At 33.6% G+C, this 23447-nt stretch overlaps 1 protein-coding gene across 3 annotated transcripts in view; it reads left to right on the forward strand.

Moving 5' to 3' along the window:
- The window catches only part of pont (RuvB-like helicase pontin), a 223399-nt gene that overhangs the window by 191859 nt on the left and 8093 nt on the right, over nt 1-23447 (forward strand). The window contains exons 1-8 of one of the 3 annotated variants that reach the window (XM_035358768.2): nt 6726-6847; nt 10229-10892; nt 16755-16841; nt 17167-17299; nt 18269-18352; nt 21353-21510; nt 21611-21655; nt 22162-22330. In XM_035358768.2, the coding sequence (XP_035214659.1) occupies nt 10806-10892; nt 16755-16841; nt 17167-17299; nt 18269-18352; nt 21353-21510; nt 21611-21655; nt 22162-22330 (763 nt within the window). In that variant the 5' untranslated portion in view covers nt 6726-6847; nt 10229-10805. Of the gene's footprint in view, nt 1-6606; nt 6848-10228; nt 10893-16754; nt 16842-17166; nt 17300-18268; nt 18353-21352; nt 21511-21610; nt 21656-22161; nt 22331-23447 lie in introns of those variants that run through there. The other 2 variants (XM_035358767.2, XM_035358769.2) reach the window with 2 other exon arrangements.

Raw genomic sequence — 23447 nt, forward strand, 5'->3', positions numbered from 1 at the left:
AATGAAATTACAAAGTTTAATTTAGCTACTACGTTATTTTTAGCTCAAAGGGCGTTAGCCCAAAAGGGCTATTAACTTCAAAACGGTATTTTGCGTCGATTCACTTTTCAAACTGTTGCCACCAAATATTATCGTCATGTATTATATTTAAAGAAACTAAATAATGAAGAATCTGCATGAATGTTTTGTAGAAAAAAAGAGATAGAGGGCGCTGCGCTGCCCGTATGTATATTGCCCGTATAGCAAATAATTGAATTCTGTGTTTTGTATTGAATTCCGTAATAAATTCTCTTTAAAATGATATATACAAGTTTGCATTTTGCGAAACGTAACATTTTCTATAAGCATACAAAGTTCAAAAACATAAAAATTTCCAAAAGTATCCACAATTTTGGCCACCACTGTATGTAGACGGGAGGTATGAGGCTCGCTTGTTGTGGAATAGGAGTCCAGAGCATTTGGAAAATAATTTTGATTTAGCGAGAAGGCAGTTCGAAAGGGTGGAGCGAGAGTTAAAAAGTAACAGCTTTATAAGGGAACAGTTTATGGAAATAATTAAATTTCAAACACAAAACGATATTATTCAAGAGTGTGAGGATACGAAAGAGGGGTACTTTATGCCATTCCGAGCAGTGGTCCGTAAAGATAAAAAAAGCACTTAAGTTCAAATCGTATTTAATTGCAGCAGTTGCGGAAGAGGAAAGCTATCGTTAAACGATTGCTTAGAAAAGGGGCCAAACCTAAATTCGAATATTTTGGATATCATTCTTGCTTTTCGAAAATTTAAAATTGGATTCTGCGGCGACATAGAAAAGGCGTTTTTGATGACTGGGATAGCAAGGGAAGATAGGCAATATTTAAAATTTCTGTGGTATCCTGATAATGACAGTGAGGACTTTAAAATTATGCAAATGAACAGATTATTATTTAGATGTAATTGTTCACCGTTGAGTGCAACGATAAAATATCATTTAAAGAAATACGCGGAAACAAACAAAAACTGTGTCGAGATGTTAAATAGCTCACTGTATGCAGACGATTTGTGTTATGGAGGGGAAAGTGTAGGATCGGCTTTCAGTCTTTCATCAGAGGCGGTATCTATTTTGAAAGATGCGAGTTTCACTTTGAGAAAGCTAAACACGAATTCTAAAGAGTTGTATGACTTGTGGCTTCAGAAAGGGTTGTGTGAAGAAAGTAGGTTTGAGAGAAATAGTAAGTTGAAAGTTTTAGGCTTGGTGTGGAACTTAGAAGAGGATGGTTTGAGAGTAGACGTTACATCATTGTTGAGTAGTTTAGAATCGTTGAGAAATAGTAAAAGATCGGTGTTAAGCACAGCAGTTAAGGTGTTTGATCCAGTCGGATTTATTTCTCCATTTGTGGTGCGAGTTAAGAGACTGATGCAGGAAATATGGGAGAGAGGTTTGGAGTGGGATTCAGAGTTGCCAGAAGAGTTACGGTGCAAATGGATAAAGTGGTGCGCTGAAATTGAGAAATTAAACGCGTTGAAAATAGAGAGGTACTACTTTACAGAAGTTCTAAGTAAAGGTCATTCGGTTGAAATTCATATTTTCAGTGATGCGTCAGTAGTGGCATATGGAGCGGTGGCATATGTTACATATAAGAATAAGAGAGGAGAGAGGTATGTACGCCGTTTATAATGTCGAAGAGTAGGATAGCTCTGTTAAAAAAGTGGTCTCTCCCTAGGTTGGAATTGATGGGGGCTGTAGTTGGAGCTAGGTTTTTTATAGACACAAATAAACGACTTGAAACAATACTGCGAAGCTCATCAAACTGGAGGTGAATTCCGTAAACGATGGAAACGCCAACTAATAAAGTCTTCAGATTCTGAGAGCGAAAATGACGAACCAAATCTTAAAACTAATAATAAGTTTCAACTTCTCCAAACCGATAATGACTCAATGAATTTAGATGATACTGAAGACCACCAACCCACTTCTAGTCAACCATCTATACGCGTCACTATTCCAAAATCTACCAAAAAGAATAAAACCCAAAAAATAAAACCCAAAACTCTGAAAATAAAACCCAAAAGAATGGAGTTCCACCCATAATAGTGGATAATATTGTTAAAGCTGACGAATTTCTTGCAAATTTAAGTAATCAATCTGGAAGAAAGATAATGGGCACTTTTAAAGGAAATAGACTTTAAATTGAATCCCCAGATGCTGAGTCTCACCGTTTTATTCGCAAAATCATAGAAGAAACACATCTTAAAGCCCATACATTTCTTCTTCAGATGCCTGCTAGTGACCATGAACCCCAATTATATTGTCCAAGAACTAACAAACCAAGGCTTTACCATAAATCATATCACTATCATGAGAAACAGAAAGGAAAATAAGCCAATGCCGCTTTTCTTACTTCACCTTCCTAAGACTGAAGCATCAGAAAAGATTTATCACATCAAGCACATCGGATATATGAATGTCATTGCTGATGCCTTAAAACGGAGGTTTGGCCTCCACAATTTTATCGTTGCCTGCAATACTTCTACAGCTCACTTTTATGTACTCGTGACTGGGTTTGTGTGCGTTGCGGTGGAAATCATGAGCCTAAAAACTGTCCAGTTGACAAAGATAAGCCTGCCATTTGCTGCCATTGTGGTGGTCCACATCCAGCTAACTTCTCCAAGTTTCCAGCCAGACCGCAAACAAAGCAGAAGTTTACACCCAGCAATCCGCCAACCAAAAATCCTTGGAATATACAAGACAACAACTTTCCACTTCTCAACGAAGAAATAGATTCTCTGAAGCCTGAAAATAATAAGAACTCCAACTTATCTGAAACTCCAACCACAAGCTCCACTTTTTCAGAATTATTTTATTTGGGTTCATTAAAAACAATATGGACTGTTATTATAGAAGACCTCAAAACTATGAAGAAGCAAACTTCGCCTATAGACAAAATAAGTGTAATTGTGGACATTCTTGACAAAAATAGTAATTGCCTTTAACATGCCACGCAGTATTAATCGGAGAAACATCAAAATTCTTTCATGGAATGCTAATGGCCTTTTTCTTACCAAAAAATAATGAATTTGGCAATCTTCTTATGGAACTGGATCCTGATGTAATTCTTATACAGGAAACGCATTTGAAACCTGCGCTAAAAGTGCTCTACGCAAATTATTCTATTTACCGTACGGATCGAGAAACCGGACGCGAAGGTGGAATTATAACTTTTGTTAAAAGAAGCATCCAGCATCAACTCAAACAAAATTTTTCTACCTCTTTTGAAAGTAATACTACTGAAATTCAAATTGAGCACAAAAAATTCCTTATCTCTAATATCTATATACCTCCTAATAATAGTCTAATCATTCTGAAATTGAAAAGCTACTGGATTTTAACTCTCCTGCTTTAATTGGAGGAGATTTTAACGCTAAGCATCAATACTGGAATCAAGGAGATAGCAATAGAAAAGGACGAGAAATTTTTGGCATGATTCAAAATAAAAATTATACCATTCATGACTCTGATGAACCTACGCATTACGGCTATAATAGTTCTTCTATTATTGACTTTTTTCTATCTAACAACCTCGACTATAATTGCCAAATTTATGTTATTCCAGCTCTCTCATCTGGTCATAATCGCATTCTTCTTGAAAGCATAAATAGTTACTTACCTTCACTGGGCAAGAGTATTGGCGTTACAGACTGGAAAAAAATTCTCAAAAATCATTTCAGATACCATTCCTGGAAATCCCAAAATTACCAATGAAGACGATATTGAGTCTGAAATCAAAACATTTACCACCTTTATTCAACATGCTATCAATTTTTCAACCAATAAATTCATCATTTCCCATTTTTTTCTTCCTCTTCCAGCCAGCATAAGACAAAAAATCAAATGCAAAAATCGTATTAGGAAAAATTGACGAAATACAAGAGACCCAAGGCTAAAAACTCAACTTCAAGACGCAACGCTGGCGAAACTTCCTGAACTCTCTCGCAACTGAAGATAATTCTCTGTTTGACATTGCAAAGAAATTTAAGAAACCCTTCAAGCAAATTCCGCCACTTCACTGTACCAACGGAATGATTTATTCAGACGAAGATAAAGCTAACATCTTTGCAGATATACTAGAAGAAACGTTTACTCCCAATACTACCCCCTACGACAACAATCATATCTCCAAAGTTAATGATGCTGTTAATACCTTCCTAAAAATCCTAGGTCCTATGAACTTTACATTCCTTGCCACACCTAAGCTGGTTGCCGATTATATTAGCTCCTTAAAACCCAGAAAAGCTCCTGGTGTTGATGGTATTTCTACCAAAGCGTTGAAACATCTTCCTATCAATGACATCACTTGTCTTACTAAGATAATCAACTCTATCATCAAATTCTCTTACTTTCCTAATATATGGAAATACGCCATCATCGTCGTCTTCCCAATACCGCATCAAAATTTAACGTTTACCAGAACTACCGCCCAATCAGCCTTCTCAGTCAACTTTCTAAAATAGTTGAAAAAGTTATTCTTTACGATCTTAATCAAATTATTCCACAGAGCTCCTACATTCCAGACGAACAGTTTGGCTTCCGTCATGTTCACAGTACTAATCTCCAGCTGCTTCGTGTCATCAGCTATATTACTGACGGTTTCAATTGTAAGTTCCCTACCGGAGCCATTTTCCTTGATATTGCGAAAGCTTTTGATAGGGTATGGCACCGTAGACTTATATACAAACTTATCAAGTTAAACCTCCTCAATCATTGTATTAGACTTATTGCTTCCTATCTTTAAGACAGAATCTTTGCAGTGAAAACTGGCAGTTCTGTTTCTTCCACGAGAAACATACTCGCTGGGGCCCCAAGGATCTGTACTTTCTCCATATTTATATAACATTTACATTTATGATATTCCTAAGGACCCACAAATTACCCTTGCTCTTTTCGTTGATGATACTGCAATTATGACCCAAGTTTCTACTGTTACTGATGTCCAGCTCCTTCTTCAACATTACCTCAATTATCTAAAAAATTGGCTCACTCTTTGGAGGATTGCAGTTAATACCGAAAAATCAAAAGCAATAATTTTTCGCAAAGGTCAAACATATTTCACTCCATCTAGACCTCTTCTGTTTGATGAAACAATTGGCTGGGTTGATGAAGTTAAATATCTAGGAGTCATTCTTGATAAAAAATTGACTTTTCAGAAACATCTCAGGGAAACTGTGAAAAAAATCAATATCACGCTTACAACTTTGCGCCTACTTCTCTGTTTCTAATAAACTCTTCTTATATAAATCTATACTTCGACCAGCATTACTCTATGCTAGTCCTGTCTGGGGCCACGCTGCCAAAACTCACCTTCAACACATCCAAGTTCTTCAAAACAAAGCACTGAGAGATATCATCAACGCGCCATGGTTCATTCCAAGTTCTTATATCCACCGTGATCTCATAGTAGATAAAATTCAAGATTATATTAAAAAACTTGCCATAAATTTCTTCTGTTCAGTTCTCACTCATCCTAACAACTGCATCAACTCTCTTAGATGTTGTCCATTTCCCAGAGAAAAGCACAAATATCCATCTGACATTCTCCATCCTTAACATTTTTTACTTATACTAGATTCTTCAGTTCACTGATTTGGACCTTCAACCAGATACTCACCTTTTTCGTCAACTGATGGCGGCCACCTGACTCTTACTTTCGTCTTTTTGTTTTACTGATGTTCTTCACGTGATACAGAGTAAAAGGAGGAGCTGCTTTCTGAAACTCAAATTCACTATATGTTCTTTGTAGAGCTTATTTTTAAAACATAAAACTTACAGAGTTCAGTTGTAGCTGGTATTACCCAAACACACGTGATAAACAACATCTCTCATCAAGTAACCTCTAAAAACCTCTACAAGTTCGTCTGGTAGTGAGGTGTTTCAATTGAATACGAAAAATCACTCGTTTTCAAAAGTGATCTCGGATAAGAGGTTCGGAGAACAGCCTTAACGCCAAAACGGGGAGAAACAGCTTATTATGGTAGACCACGTTATGGTTGCTATCCGTACTTCTTCTAGGAGGACAGCGTGATACATTTTCCCTGCTAAGGGATTATTCCTAGCAGCAGATCGGGATACCTATTCAGAAAATATTATTATGTTTGCTGTTTACTTATCAAGTAAAGAGTATTAAATTAGAAATAGCACATAATTGAATAAAATATAAAATATTGATAATATATGTAAAAATAAGTGTCTTACACCTGTAAATATTTATTTAATGCTTTATTTTTTGTTTTCATTTGCTTTGTTATGCTTCCCTGTACTCATCGATGTTCAAACATGGTTTATTCTATAGCTTTTTAGTATTTATTTTATGTGCATTGATTGCAAGTAATCTATAAACATTTTCTTGTATTTTCTTGCTTGCAATGTGTGCTTTCATATCGTAGTGCTATAAAATAAGTCAATGTGTGTTTTCATATCTTATTCATAGTTATATACAGTAATCTGAATTCAGAGGAACTTTAAATTTGCCTATAGAGTGGCAGTTTTACTTCACAGTCGCTAGTCTTCGATTAGTAATTTTTAATTTGACTATAAAAATATGTCTCATAAAACTTCAACTTCTACTACAGACATTGTGTTGTGTTTTTGAAGTTAGAATTTCTTTCGTATACGGAGGTTAGACGGAGTATTTAGTTGTAAATCAAAGTACCATATTAAGTACCATTGAAATGAAAATTGAGGAAGTTAGGAGTACAACAAAAGCTCAGCGTATTGCTGCTCATAGCCATGTCAAAGGATTGGGTCTAGATGACAATGGAAATGCAATTGATGTTGCTGCCGGTCTTGTTGGTCAAACAGCAGCACGTGAGGTATGATAACTGAATTAATAAATGGAATGTTTAAATGTGCTCTATAATAGTATTAAATGCAGGTTTTTACAATTATTTTTATTTCGGTCGTTATTTATTTTACATATAAGAGCCGGAAGTTATCACAGTTGCTTTCTAAGTGTTTGTGCAGAGATTAAGGTATGCGACTACGTTCGACACGCAGATTTTGGAAAATAGTCTAAATAAATCTCTTACTGGTGTTATTTAGAAAAATAATAGGTGCTACTTTGGTTACTTAAAATCATAGGAAAAGGCGATAAACATGTTATCAAAGTATTTTTTTTATATTTTTCTTACATTTTGAGTTAATGTGTTAAATATCACTATTACTAGATATGTTCCGTCAGAAATATTTCTCAGTATTTGCTTTTAATTTTGTCATTTGTATTTATTAAGGTATAAGTAATTAAATGGACTAAAATCTATGTGACAAACTAAGACCTACTACATACTTTAGCTATTCTTTCCAGAAATTTCTCGTTTCTTTTGCAAAGTTGCAAAATCCATTTAATTCAAAATATTTGTGGACAGTTTCATACAGTTACTATTGTAATATTTTAAGTTTTTTTTTTTTTTTTTTTTTTGCCTTTGCAACAGAACTAACTGTAGTAATATTTTAAAAATTTTTTGTTACCTAGTTTTGTTATTTTTCAACTAAGAAATCAAGTTTTAACAAAAAAATAGGTTTAATGTAATGCAAACTTAAGGGGAAGGAAAAGAATATGTTACCAAGTATGAAAATTAAATTCGAAACTTAACTTGTTCCTAAGCGCTTAATAATGAACAGAAAGGTTCAAAATCATCTTTTGAACATCATCAAAAGTACTTGAAATTAAAAATTCTCATTTTAGAGTAGTTTGTTTACCCTTAGACATCAACTTCTAGGTTCTTAAACAGAAAGTACTGGTTCACAGTGTAGAACAAGAACAACCCTAATTTTGCTTCTAACAACCAGAGATGCAAAATAAAAGTAGTTTTTGAAGCTTAATTTTATAAGTTTTAGAATAAAGTAATAATTTTTTTTGAAAAATTTTGAGTGATTGACTGCGCACTTTTGTTTATCACTTTTGACCACATTTTAACTTTTGTCACTACTTTCGACTAGCTGCTCAGATGGTATTGTGGTTATGGGAGCCTACTATGGTGCCAAAGGGTCCAGGTTCGAATATCGGAGAAGGCATGGATATTTTTTAATGTGTACCTTTGCGGTATGAAGTCACTCTAAATATATGGCAAGCTGAAAGTCTTCTCAAGAGGTTGGTGGTAGGGAAAAGAGTGGAGAGAGACCATCTTGTCCGTTCTCCTGGAGTGCTCTCCCATCAAAACTGGAGGCAAAATTAGCAAGGGGCCATTCCCTACTTGTCATCACCAATTTCGCTCAGATTTATAGGACATGTAGGGCTTTGATGGAAATGAAAGTACCTGAAGTGAGAACTTCAGATGGCCAAGTTGTGAACTACCCTGACATGTTCAAACGGGAATTCTTCTTTCTCCTTTATTGGCTATTTCCTACTGCTTGGGGAATCTGCTGTAAACGTGAATAGTTGTTTCACAATAAGATTCGTTTTCACCTGAAAGTCATTCCTGGCAGTTGTACACAAACAACAGATTCGGCTAATCATTGGAATATGGTAACAGGTAGTTTGACGAAATTTTGGTAAGGCGATAAAGGTTACTAGCTAGGACTTTAGCAGTGTACATGGATAAAGTCAAGAGTGTGCGCAATGCCATTTTTGTGCAATTCTGGTATGTTTTTTTAAGTGAAAATAGGTCGACGTATACATGGGTACCGTGTATGTGCAATTCTTAAAAACGCGGCAAGCAATTTGCAATTCTGCACTTTCGCCCAGTTTTGCACCTAATCTTCGTCATGATTAAGCACTTTTAATCCATAAAAGTTCTAGCATAAGCGTAATTTGGCTAGCAGATTGTTGGAAAAAAATTTTGAGGAAAAAAAAAATGCCTTTACTTCGTGAAAACAAAATGGTGTACAAACAAAAACTAGCAGGTTGCTGTAGCAGGGTTCGTCGCCAAAAAATCACCAAGTTACCATAATCCAAAGATTAACCACAGATTCTTGTCACAGGTAGAAAGAAGATTTTCCTGACCTTTAGGGGGCCCACCAGCGGCCGAGAGGTAAAGTCGCTGAACACTGGTAGTTCGGTCCGAGGTTCGAATCCCGTGAACGGGCTGGCTGCATGGGCGTTTTCGTGGTTTTCCCCATGTGTAACGTGTATACGAGCCAGTTTCCCTTAGAAAGTCCTCCACGAAGGCATCCCTCCCCTTAGGCAGATAGCCCTCGAGGCTTTGCCATAATCACACACACACACCTGACCTTTAGGGACGGCGCTTGATAGTGAACTCATTCGTTTGCTAGCTCTTGGCCAAGTAACTTGAATTGTGCGAGAAGGCTGTGAAAACGTTCTGGAAGATATCAACATTTTTGTGAAATACAATTGTGAAGAAATATCGTAAATGTCAGAAAAAAGTGAAACTATTGATATCCCTGGAACGTCAGCGGAAGAAGAACAGGAGCCAGACAATAATATGCACGGTGAAGCGTCAAAGCAGCGATTGAAGATGGTGAGGGATTATAGTTTACATCTTTTGGCCGAAGAAAATCTAATCTCATCAGAAAGTTCTGAAGTGGTAACCGAAGAACCCATTCAAATGAAGAATAAAATACACAAGAAAATAGTGGAAGTTTTATCGGAGTATCGGTTTATATGCGACAGAGAGTTGGATGTGGCATGAACAAATCGAACGAGAAGAAGATCAGATGTTGAAGGGTGCCATATCATTGTCAAGCACAAAATAATGGTGGTTAATCTTGCCAAAGTGCATCCAATGGAGAGTTTAAAAAGTTTGCAAACGAAAGGATCATCTCGCTTGAAGCATATGCGAGATTTGAAAATTTAGAAACAACATATTAAAATGGTATAACTCGAAAGGATAAATACAATTGATTCGTGGACATGATCGTTTCGTAGAAGCGCGATGTAACCAGCAAATCACCACAAGAAACTTGCAACAATGGGCACTGTCTGCTGCCAGTCAATTTCCAGAGTTGGAATTCAAAGCCTCCAAATCGTGGGGCATGGACTTTAAACAAAGGCATAAGATTCAATTGAGGATACAAGATTTGTATCAGAAAAAGAGACGGCTACACAAGAGGAAATCCTTGCTGTGGCAGATAAGTTCCGACTCCAAACTCAAATTCTCATTCCTTAATACTACAAGGATTTTGTTATTAACACTGATCAAACAGATAAGTCAAGAATTCTTATTTGTCTACCTCAAATGAAATACTCCGTTTAATTGCACATATAATAAATTTACATATGTATATTATCTTTCCAGGTTGCCAGCACTTGTCAACATATAACCGAACCCTGGAACAGTTTTTGTAAAAAAGAAAGGATGTGAACAAGTGACCTACTTATATATAGCACAATATGCTATGAGCCCTTCTGGAAAGCTATTGCCAAACATTTACATATGCTTGCAAGAGAATACTGGCTCTTCTGGACCGAGGATTAAAAAAATGGTGGATGAATATGCAGCAAAATACAAGAATATCGTCATCACCTCTTCAAAATCTGGAAAACTTATAACCGCATTGTACACAAAATTTTTAATGGATGTGTTGAAGCCATACGTATATGAGAACAAATTTTTCTGCTGATTAACTCATGGGAGGACAAACTAATCCGCAATTATACGACAAACTCTTGCAAGATGAAGAAGGATTGGTGTCAAAGTAATTCCCCTAAGTGTACTCCACTGGTGCAACCCTGCGATATATATTTTTATCGTCAGGTTAAAAACTTTATTAAAAGAATATAAAATTGCTCTTATCTCATCAAGCAAGAAACAGGAAATAACTTCCCGAGAAGACTGCATAAAAATACATTCGATTGTTCATCATCAATTATCCATGCCAATATTCGGTAACATGTTACGTTACATGTGGTTTGCTTCTAAACTTTGTGATGAGAGAGAATGCTTTATGAATGTCAGTCAGGTATGTTTTTCTGTGGAGATGTTGAAACAACAATGTGGTTGTAAAAATCCGGCGTTATAACTTATGCTACACTCTCGTTTATGAAAATTGCAACACCATGAAGGACTTACGCGAGTGAGCTGAAATTTTCAGGAAATGCAAAGTAGCGCATGATATGCAAATGATTAGAATTGCAAATCCATAGCGCATGCGTATGCTGAGCAGCGCCCTCTGAACGGCTGATGGATCCGAATAAATAGACGGCTGTAGCGAGGCGTGTATGGTTATCGGTGGTTATCTGCTAGTGGTAAACGTTAATTCAATCTGTACTTATGCCTCGTCGACGAAAGAGAGCGAGATTTGAACAACTTACAGAGTTTGAACGAGGGAGAATCATCGGCCTTCGTGAAGCTGGATTGTTGTATCGTGCAGTAGCCTCTCGTGTGCAGCGTAACAGCAGCACAGTGATGCGTGTTTGGAAGCAGTGGACAGACGAGTGTCGGACAGCTCGCGATGATAGACACCTGGTCCGCATGGCGCGGACGGACCGTACAGCTTCCTCTAGACAATTGGCAGCACTGTGGTCAATAGCTACAGGTGTTTCATTGTGTGCTTCATCAATTCATAGACGTCTGCTGCAGTGTGGACTGCGCGCACGGACTCCTTTATACAGGATCTCCCTAACGCACGACCATCGCCGCCTGCGGCTACAATGGGCCAATCAGCATAGAGACTGGCGTGCTGATTGGCAGCATGTCGTGTTTTCTGACGAATCCCGCTTTAATTTGTGGTACCATGATGGCCGCATTCGTGTCAGACGCTATGCCGGTGAACGCCACCTTCCGGAGTGCATTATCGAACGCCACAGTGGACGAACACCCGGAGTTATGGTCTGGGGCGCCATAGCATATCATAGACGATCTCAATTGCTACGAATTGTGGGCAATCTGAACAGCAACCGGTATATCCGTGAAATTCTACAGCCCGAAGCTGTTCCCTTCCTTCAAAGCTTGCCAGGCGCTGTATTTCAACAGGACAATGCCCGCCCTCATACTGCTCGGATTGTTAAATCCTTCTTTGCAGCGCAGCAGGTACAGCTTCTTCCTTGGCCTGCGTGTTCCTCGGATATGTCGCCAATTGAACATGTGTGGGATGTCATTGGTCGGCGTCTTGCTCGTGATCCTCGTCCTGTTGCGTCTGCAGACGAACTTTGGGTACGCGTACAAACGATATGGAATGCTCTTCCTCAGTCAGACATTCAAACTTTGTTTGACTCCATGCCACGTCGTGTAGCAGCACTTATTGCGGCGCGTGGTGGCCACACAAAATACTGATTCTGATCTCTTGTTCTTGTTTGTTTGCTTTGAACATTTAATCATTTATTTGTACCACTACCACTCAACTGTGTATTAAATTGCATTCAATTATGACGATTCCTTCTTGGTGTTGCAATTTTCACAAACGTGAGTGTAGATTCAGAAATAATTATTGTTTCTACGATAAATATCATCCTGACACATGCAAATCAGGGATTGTCAAATAATAAAGTTTTGAATTTTCATGTACAAAGTCTTTCAGTATGCACTTTAATTACAATCCCTTGATGAAAAGTCCGAAATCCCAATTTTTTACCTTTTCTAGGCATTTTTTGTATAAATAAATATATAAAATAAATTATACACCTCTTTAATTGGAAAAATAATAATATAAAAAGATAGAAAAGGGGGGGAAAAGTCTCCACATAAGGAGTTGAACCCACGATCATCGTTATTAAATATGGGTTTGGCAACAATTTTTCATCGTATTTTTTATGTTACTGTTTTTAAGAAATTGGCATATTCCATTGTCATTTTTTATATAATACATTTTTATTGATTTTTTTTTGTGATAAAGTTGTTCTGCAGAGTAAAATTCTGAGCGGAATTTTTTGTTTTTTGAGTTTCTTTCGTGTTATTTTTTGCTTATTTCATTGTTTGTAAGATATTGAAGAGTTTTGCGTGATTTTCTTTTCTTCAAGGGTTGGTTCAAGTTGGTTAATTTTTTATTAGGATAATTAATATTTGTATTAAGAGATATAGCTTATTTCATTGTAATTTTTTCTCTTGAAAATATAAGATAAAATATCATTAATTATACTTTGTTTTTCAGAATTTTTTATTTTTTGTATTTTTTTATGTTATTTATTGCTCATTTCACTTTCTTTAAGATATTGAAAAGTTTTGAGTGATTTTTTTTAGGAAACAAAGTTCTTAATCTTCTTTATACCATTTGAGTTCTAAAGATTTTGCAAAGGGAAGTTGGTTAATTTATTTATTAGGATATTAATATTTGTATTAAGGGATAATCCTTATTTCATTGTAATTTTGTTATACGTAATAACTTTTTTTTTTTTATAAAGTTGTTCTGCAGAGTACAATTCTACGCAGTTTTTAAATTTAACGTTTGGTGTTCCCTTGAGCCATTTTTCCGGTACATTTAAAAGCCAGACGAAGGCTGGCAGCGAAGCTGCTAGTGGTATTATATTATCTATAAAATATTTAGAAAATTCACAGCAATGTTTTTTATCATAATTACTATATTTTCATACTTTTTTTCTGCGTTTTTGAGGAAGTTTTAAATATCAAAATTGGATGAGCAAAATAATAATACAGTCAAAAGTCATTAATTCGGACACCCATAATCCGGAATGATCAATAATCCGGACCTCAAAGCTAAAAACTTTCTGCGCATGCGCCGCGTTGACACATGGGCATAGGCGTTTACACGTGCGCGTAAGACCTTTACGACTGCGCAAGTGCAGAATACGTTTTTGCGTGCGCGTTTAATGTATAACGGACGGTATAAGCTAAAATTATCTAATTATCTATTTCAGTTAATGTTGATGATTGCGTTGTTCCTTAATCTTCGAACTGGATCCGGCTTATTACTTTTTTCAGGCTGTAAGAGCAATACTTTAAAAGTAAACTTGAACTTTCGATTATGTCAAATAGAACTTCCGATGCTGGAGCTCCCAAAGGATTGTACAAAAGGAAAGTATGTTTCGATATCCATCAAACAAAAAGTGGAGTTGCTGCAAAAAATGGATAAAGGCATGAAGAAGGTGACGGAGAGGTTAGTGAAAACAAAAAAATTTCGATTGACATGTTAGTCGGTATTCTCGGCACAGCAATTACGGGACTTGAACAGCGGAACTTTGCAACTGAACAAGATATTATGTCTGTTTATAGAATTAAAGAGAATATATTATCACATAAAACGAAGCAACTTAAACAACTTACATTGAAAGAAATGTTTAATAAAGTAAACAAATAAATATTAAGCTTTTTTTTTTTGTAAATTTTGATACTCTTTAGATCATAATTGTTCTTTATTTCATAAATTACGGTTTCATATTTTTAATTTTAGAATTTCTGCATGCCATTTTATGAGATTTAAACTGATGATCGATAATCCGGAATCGCCGAAGTTCCGACGAGTCCGGATTAACAACTTTTGACTGTACTTATTTTTTTAAGGTTCCTTGAATAAAAGATTTCATTTTATTGCACTGATTTAATATTTTAAAATTTGACATATTTATTCAGAAAAATTAAATTTTTTCCTTATTAAGTAGTGGATAAATAATATATTTTTGCTAAGTGTGAATTCTCTGAAAATTAAAAAGAAAATCAAGTTCATTTATTACAGGTTGTTATTCGATATCTTCAATCAGTATAGTACTGTGCAAAATCCAATATTCTGACTTGTCAGGACTTCAGCGATTTTGGATGTGGAATTTTTCCAGATATTACATCATCAATTTAAAATCTAGGGTATTTTTTCCATTATGCACCTTCTATGTATTTTGGAAAGTATTTTAGTTGTAAACAGTTTTTAGTTACAACAATACAATTTTACTGATGTCAAAAAGCATGGCAGGTGCATAATGGAAAAGTACCAAATCCAGTAAGATGACATGTAGAAGTTATAAAATTAAAAATGTGAAATAATGAAGCATTTATGACCGTAAGGAAATCAAAATTTAAAAAAAGGCTCATTATTTATTTGTTTTTATTAAGTATTTCTTTAATGTAAGTTATTTAAGTTGCTTCATTTCTTGGGCTACAACTTTCTCTTTAATTCTATAGCTAAATATATTTTATTGCAAAGTTCCGTTGTTCAATTCCTGTAATTATAGATTCAAAAATTCCCACTAAGTTGTTATTCGAAATTTTTTCCTTTACGATAATCTCTCAGTCACTTTCTTTACTATTGGTAGCGATATTTTCTGGCTACCATACTACAGATTTTGTTGTCCGCTAATTGATTGATAATGGGACATTGTCATTGCAATGAAAAATATTCTGTTATATCATCTTCATTTATTACTCCTTCTCCACAAATTTTATTCATTGGAAAACTTTTCTTTTTCTTTTGCATTTGAAAACCTTCAAATTCACAGCTGTCATCATACATCTTAGCTTGCATCCAGTATACACACTATTGGTGATATATCATGAGATCATTACTAAAGATCACGAGATCTTTGTCACTAAAGACATTTTGTCTTTCTTCTGTCACACACTGACAAAGTAAGCCGGATTTAATTTAGTTATTTATTATACTGAATGGATATTTTCCACACATGCTTCACCATTTCTGAATACATAAATTCCCATATGTAACTTAAGGACTAATTAATTAATTACTCAGGACTAAGCACTAGAAATTTTGTGGCCTAGTGAACTCTCTGTAGATCTGAAATTTTACCTCCCTAAATGTTAAACATTTTGCAACCCTAAATTTTTGGCTGGTGGTCTAGGTATCGGACCGGATTTCAGACTTTGTACCATGCATCTAGTTTTGTATTTTCCACATAAAAAATATTCAAATATTTTGTTCTACTTAAAAAGTATTACATGGAAATAAAACTGTTTGAAATATGTGGTAGTGAAAAATATGTGCAGTAATGTGATAATTAAATTTAAAGTATATTTTAAAGATTTTTTTTTATAATTTTGTGATTTACCAGTAAATATAAACAAATTGTCTATATAGGTTATCGTGTCTGACAATTTTTGTAGCTTATTTGCTAAAAAATTCAGAGTTTTATTTGAAGGCATTTAGTAATGCAGCATGTTTCAAAAACAATATATGTATTTCGAATGCATATATTTATTAAACTGTATGATATACGAATATGAAACTTTACACATATATGTATAAACCTCTCAAGTTCAGATTACAGATGTTCAATATGTCCTTCATCAGTGACACGAACAATATCACATTGATACTCAAATTCCTCTTATACTCGGGCAAGCAAGTCCATCGTCGCTGATGTTATGACAGTACGAATCCGGTTCTTCACCTCTTCCAGGTTCTGTGGGAGTGGTGCTACATAAACGTTGTCTTTAATCAAACCCCACAGGAAGAAGTCACAGGTTTTCAAACACGAGAACACAAAATTATTTCTGTTGCGGAGTAGCCATTATAAACATGTGACGGTTACCATGCAAAACAGAAGACAATTGACATCTAGACGCTAATTATATAAACTAGACTATGTATTTGTTTTGCCAATAGTCGAGCCGAGGCGCAGTGATCGATAGTTTGGACGAAAAAACACTTTGTAATATGTATATTCTTTTTCAAACACGGTGTACTTTAAAATAGGAAACATATTGGAATTTCAGTGGTGGTGTAAATTGAAAAATAATTGGGATTTATTTTAGTCAGTTAAATAATAAATCATCATTCTATAATGTATTTGCATCAGTATTAATTTTGTTAATAATGAAAATTATCAAATGTGTTTCAGAGCAGTAAAATTCATGGCTGCCCATAAAAACTTTTAAAAATTTTTTCGCATTTCTTAGTTTTTAACCTTCCCTCATATTTCAGGCTGCTGGAATTGTTGTAGATTTAATAAATGCTAAAAAAATGGCAGGTCGAGCTCTACTTATTGCTGGACCTCCTGGCACGGGGAAGGTAAGAATTAACCAATTTCTGTTATTTGTTAAATTTTTATTCAATAGCGAGAATAGGGTCTTTTATTGACAAATAGAAAGGTACTTACATATTATTGCAACCACCTTAATCATCAAACTAGTGGCAACCATGCACATAACAATTCTTTAGGTAACTATATCTATTGCAAGTTGCAATTCTAAAATTCACTGAATCATCTTTTTCTTCTGTAAAAAATCGCTAAACTGCACCAAGATGATTGCACTAATATGTAAGTACCAATAGGAATATTTATGGATTTATAATAAGTGTCTCTAAAACTGTTGTCTAATAATTTTTATTCTAGACTGCTATTGCACTAGCTGTTGCTCAAGAATTAGGATCAAAAGTACCATTTTGTCCTATGGTTGGTAGTGAAGTATACTCATCGGAAATCAAGAAGACCGAGGTATTAATGGAGAACTTTCGTCGTGCCATAGGTAAAAAAAAAAAATTACTTTTCCATTAAGTCTCTAAAAATAGGAATAGTTCATGATAACTTAAGCATATAGTAATAATGTATATATGTTTTATTCATTATGCATCTGTACATAGTTAAAATTTGGAAATGTTTTTAAATTTTTAGTTTGTTATAAAAATGTTTTTACTTAATCTTCCCCCCCCTTTAAGTTTTATGTGCATTTGAATTAATTTATGTTGTACATTGAGAAAATTTTTATTAATTTTCTCATCTGAAACCAGCACTTGGCAAACTTTCTGAGGGTGTATGTGCCACATTGCAGGGACAGCGGTTAGGTATCACCTATCATAGGGATAACAGAAGATGATCATAATAAATTACAGCTCTGATTAGAATAAAATAATTTGAATTTGAAAGGACTGTTCCTTTTTTTTTTTTTTTTTTACTTAGTATCTTAATTATCATTCCTTTTCTGATTGTCTTGTACACATTTCCATGTAATTAATTTTCAAATAAAGTTAATATATGCTCCTCTTTTTTTTTTTTTTTTTTTTTTTTTTTTTACTTTTATCCCTTATGTATTTCTAGAATACCAGAATGTAATAAATAATTATTAATTGATTTCAAAATTAATTTAAAATTGTTTAAATCAGAGGTAAACAATTTAAAATTATCTATTTGATATTTAAGTACAGTAAAAGCCTGGCTATCTGATATTCAACTAATTTAAAAGCTAAAATAACTGGAATATTAGTATCCAGTAGCATTGTAGTACTCACTAATTTTACTTTTTTAATATCTGAAATCTTTAGGAGTTTATTTACATTCTTCATTATTGAGTATTTGTGTTCTGTATGTCAGTTTATAATGCATTTTTATTTGGAATAAAAGTAAATGAGAAATATACTGAAAAAGTACCTAAAACAGCTGAGATATTCATTGCTGAATATTTTAAAGAAAAATTTTGTTTTATTTATTTATTCGGCAGGTTTGAGAATTAAGGAAGTAAAAGAAATTTATGAAGGAGAAGTTACAGAAATCAGCCCTGTTGAAAGTGAAAATCCTATGGGAGGTATGTTTATTAGTTTATTTACAGAAATAATTTGTGTAGCCTATTTGAAAAATTTCAAGGTTTGTGTATCTACCTTTTTCTTGCAGTTTTATAGCCAATGTTAGATAGTTATAGAAGGTTAAAACCAACAATTTAATGTTTTTAAACACAGTACTTTGCAATCTATTATAGCTTTCATTATTATACTATAATATAGAGTAGGTTTTAACTTCTTGGGATTGCTTAACCCTTTGCGGCATGGTGGGTCAATATATGTCCCACCTAATTAATATTTATTTTCTCAGTTAGCAATTTCCGTTAGAAATTTTCTAATGTTTTAAAAATAATCTATTTTAGTTATTATTTTTCTCAGTAGATGTTACTACTATACCACGGTTTAAGTTTATAAGCAAAAAATATTCAAAACAGGATCACAAGAGTGATATCCATGCATCTCGCATTTTTCAATATTTTAAACATTTTGGTATACAATTTATGATATGTATGATTCTTTTTAATATTCAAAGGTATTTTATTTTCAAAAATCTTAATTGGATTCAATATTTTATAACATTATTTTTGCACTTGAAATAAGTGGGTTAAAAATTGTCCCACCACACACTTGAGTTTCCGCTCAATAGATGGCAGCACTCACGATTATTTTTCTTTTCTTTTTTGCATCTACTTTTTTCGTGATTATGCGCGCTTTTACATCCGTTGTATGCTCTGATGTGCTAAAATGTCTAGAAAAAAATTAACAACTCAGGAAGCTTTGGATCTTTTTGCTGAATTCTTATCCGATTGCGACTCAAATGCTTCAGATATCAGTTCTTATTGAGGTGAAATTGAAATCCAGGAGAGAATAACTGAGGTTGAAGTTATTGCTGAAGAAGAAAGGGAATTATATAATTTGTTTCGCTTTTTAAAGACACAGACCCATCTATGCATGTGGCATTGTAAATATGAATTGAAAGTATCTACCCAAAAATTTAAAAGACAAATTTATGTCAAGAGAATATATAGACTTTTCAGTTAGCGATGATTCAATTTATTGCATAAAATGGAAGGATAAATGATCCGTTTCTATCCTGTCTTGCTTGGAAAAGGCAATTGAAATGAAAGAAATTAATAGAAAAGAACGAGATGGAAAGACAAAAAAGTACTGTGCCCAAACAGCATTATTTCATACAACAAGAATATGGGATATGTCGACTGATTGATCAACTGAAAGGACTATATGGAATAAACCGCAGAAGCAAGAAATGGTGGCACATGATTTTTTTTTACTTTTTAGATGCGAGTATAATAAACGCATTTATTCTATTTAAGTTTGTTCGCGAACGAGATCATGATGTAAAAACAATGAAAGATTTTCTTCTCTCAGTTATAGAAGGTCTAATGGCACTTGCAGGCAAGAAAGAGCTGAAAAGAAAACTTAAATAGAAATACCCAGTTCAAATAAAAACTAAAAACCCGTTCGTACAACCAGAAAAGAGACTAAAAAATGCAAGTCGTACGCCAAAGAGAACGAGCAGGAGAAGATGTGCATATTGCAGCACATCGAAAGAAGAACGACGAACATTTTGGATGTGTGAAACATGTGAAGTGCCTCTATGCTTACAAAAGAATGAAACAACATGTTTTTCAAAGTTTCATGAAAAATGACTTTTTTCAATTTTAATCATATATAAATGTTTTTGAATCAAGGGCCAATTTTCATATTTTATTTAGTATCATATGTATGAGTATCAAATTTTAATCTTAAAATAATATTCAAGAAAATATTTTCTTTTGTTCCTAAAATTTAAAAATATTAAATATATATATGCAAAATGTGCATATGCAGAATTTTACAAGTCATGCATATATGCAATAAGTACAAAATGCATTTTAGTGTGTTTATAATGAATATTTTAGAATGCATGCTTTATTTTGTTTATTTATTCCACATATGATTTTTTTCCCTGCTATACACCAATATGCTATAAGACATGCGCTAGTTGCATGGTGGGACAAACGGTATCCCACCTTCTCCCATAAAAAAATAAAGCGCAGAAATTTTTTCAAGCACTTAAGTAAATCCATCTGACTTATTCTAAGGCATTTTTTTAAAGATTAAAATATATTTTAAATATGCGTGTCGCAAAGGGTTAAACTGTTCATAAAATTCAGAGCTTGTTAATGGTGTTAACAAAAGGGTAGTTTGCAATCACTGTTATCTGTTAGGAGTTTTAAAACAAATCACTATTTTTTCTTAATTGCATTTTGATAAAAATGTGGTTCCAGAGAGTCAATGATGGCAAGTTCTTTGAAATCATTACCTCAGTTTTTGTTTAAAAAGTAGTCTTTGGGAAACATTGCCTGTTAGTGTTGGGTGGGTAAAACTACCGAACACTGATACTTCACTTCAGGGTTTAAATCCCAGAATGATTAATTTTTAAATCTTTTTGTAGCTAGGAGAAATATCCTTGTGATTTTTGGATAAGGAGTGAGTACAACAGTCAAAAACAAGAATAGAAAGCATTTTGCCTGTTATGAGGAACTTCCAAGAAATAGAAAGTCAGTCTAGATCAGCATTTATGATAAATTATAGTCATGGTCACTGTAATCACAGTGAGATAATTTAATCTTGTTATTAAGGTTAAATAAGTAAAATGAGGGTTTAATATATTTTAAGTGAATTTTTTTGTTATAAGTATTAAAAGTTTTTAGTATAAAATTATGAGCCATGAATTTTTGTATATTTATTTAAATAGTGTTTGGTGTAAAATAATCAATAAATTTAACTGAAAATTATGAGATATCTCTTATTTAATCCGTGCAAGTGGGGAAAATCAAATAGTATTTATGTGCTAACTAAGACCCAGTTGTTCACAGTCCACCTATAGATTTGCTTTTCTGCCTGAATTACAACCCTAGAAGCTATTGTGGTTGGTGATGTGCTGATTAGTTTATTAAATACTTTTTGCATAAAAATTTGAATGGGAAATAGATAAAATATACATTTCTTGCAAATTATAGGTTATGGAAAAACAACAACACATGTAGCAGTTGGCTTAAAAACAGCGAAGGGTTCCAAGAAATTAAAACTAGATCCAACAATTTTTGAAAGTATTCAAAAGGAGAAGGTTGCTGTTGGTGATGTAATTTATATTGAAGCTAACAGTGGAGCTGTTAAGGTAAGTTGTACATTCATAAACATTTTAATTTTAGTTATAATTAACATTTTTTTTTTTTTTTTTTTTGTGATACAATTTTTATATGATGTATTTTTTTCAGAGACAAGGAAGATGTGATACATATGCTACTGAGTTTGATTTAGAGGTAAATGGAAAAGATTGTCATATCAATTTGCTTCTTAATTATTCTTAAAGTATTGATATTAAAATGAATTCAATGTTATTGTAATACATATAGGTGTAGAAGTGTTAAAATATTATATCTTTAAGTGGTAACTAGAATTAAAAGTACAAATAAGTGGGAGAAAGAAAGAAAATTAAATCTAAAAATTTTAAATATAAGCTATGTAAAGTATGTGATTACTCAGATGTTGAATCACATCGGAAATAAACGTTGAAAAATTATAACTGAATTCCAACATAAATGACGAAAATTTTTTCACAGCAAAATTTTATGCATAATTTTTATCAGTTCTTAATTTTTATTTTCTTTTCTAAATTTAAATTACTTTGACTAATATCTTTATATATTACTTCTTTATTTTCAATATATAATCATCTGAAGTGAAATTGTTTCAAAATAGAGAGGTATTTTATCTATTATACTAGTATATTGTGAATAAAATATATTAAAGAATTGTACTATTGCAGGCAGAAGAATATGTTCCTCTGCCTAAAGGAGATGTACATAAAAAGAAAGAAATTGTGCAAGATGTCACGCTTCATGATCTGGATGTAGCAAATGCTAAACCACAAGGTGGTCAAGATATTTTGTCGATCATGGGCATGCTCATAAAGCCGAAAAAGACAGAAATTACAGGTATTTTGATTTATATTATAAAAACATGTAATAATAGTTCCAAACCTAAAATGACCTTTTTAGTAATTACTAGTTTATTTATTGTTGCATCTGTAATAAACTACAGACATTATCATATTTTTCTCATTACCACTATGTTTTTTCATGTGTACTATAATTATTAATTTATGTGTATTAGAGTTCTGTTATTGTTTGTTTAATTCAGTATAGCACAGTAAGAGCGGTTTAGAGTAGTTTAATAAGCATATGTTAATATTTTGTAATTTCACATGAAATTCACAATGCAGGAACCTCGTGTAGATTTTAGTCAAGACTATTGATATTGAGGACAAACAGATACAGGTCCCTCTTCATCAGAGCAATGAAGGGAAAGCCATGGTTTGAGATATATTGGCCAAAAGTTTTGCACACACACACACACACAAAAAAAAAAAAAAAAAAAAAAAAAAAAAACTTATGTCCAAAAAGGCAAAATTAATAAGTCTTAGCTAATCATAGTTGGAAATTTAGGTACAACTCTAATATACGCCCTAATTTCACCAAATGTGGCGATATGTGTTCTGCGCTGGTTTTTGGCGCGATTGTGTGTTCCATGGCAACCCTGTTGACATTGAAAAACTTTCGCTGGAGCTCGTTGATTCGCCTCTGTGTCTGAGAAGATGGGAGGGAAAGATAAAATGGTAGTTGTTGAATTGAAGTTCGGCAAAAGGAAATATCATTGTGGCTATCCTGTTGAGGGGTAGTGGGTATTTAGAAGTGTGTAAAGAGGGTCTGGGAGATTATTTTTAATGGCAGCGCATGATAGAAGTAGGGATTTGTAATTTTATTTATTTGTGAACCATAGTATAAATTTTCTGGATAGTGTGTCTGGCTGTCATGTAAATACAATAGTGAAGATGTGGCGGCATGTTAAAGGCGGTATGAAATTGATATTTCTGCTATTCGAAAACGCGTTAATTCATGGTAAGTGCATTTTATTTTATCCTTGTTCTTATTTTGTAGAATGTTATGTTCATTGGTTCTTTAGTATGAATTTCTGTCGTTATTGTTGTTTTTTAAATTGTTTGTAGTGTCTAGACTGTGCAATTCGTAGATGTTTTCCAAAGTTGAAATAGAA

Source organism: Stegodyphus dumicola, chromosome 1, assembly GCF_044657685.1.
Source record: "Stegodyphus dumicola isolate Sdum_Otavi_A_Nest chromosome 1, ASM4465768v1".
NCBI lineage: Eukaryota > Metazoa > Arthropoda > Arachnida > Araneae > Eresidae > Stegodyphus > Stegodyphus dumicola.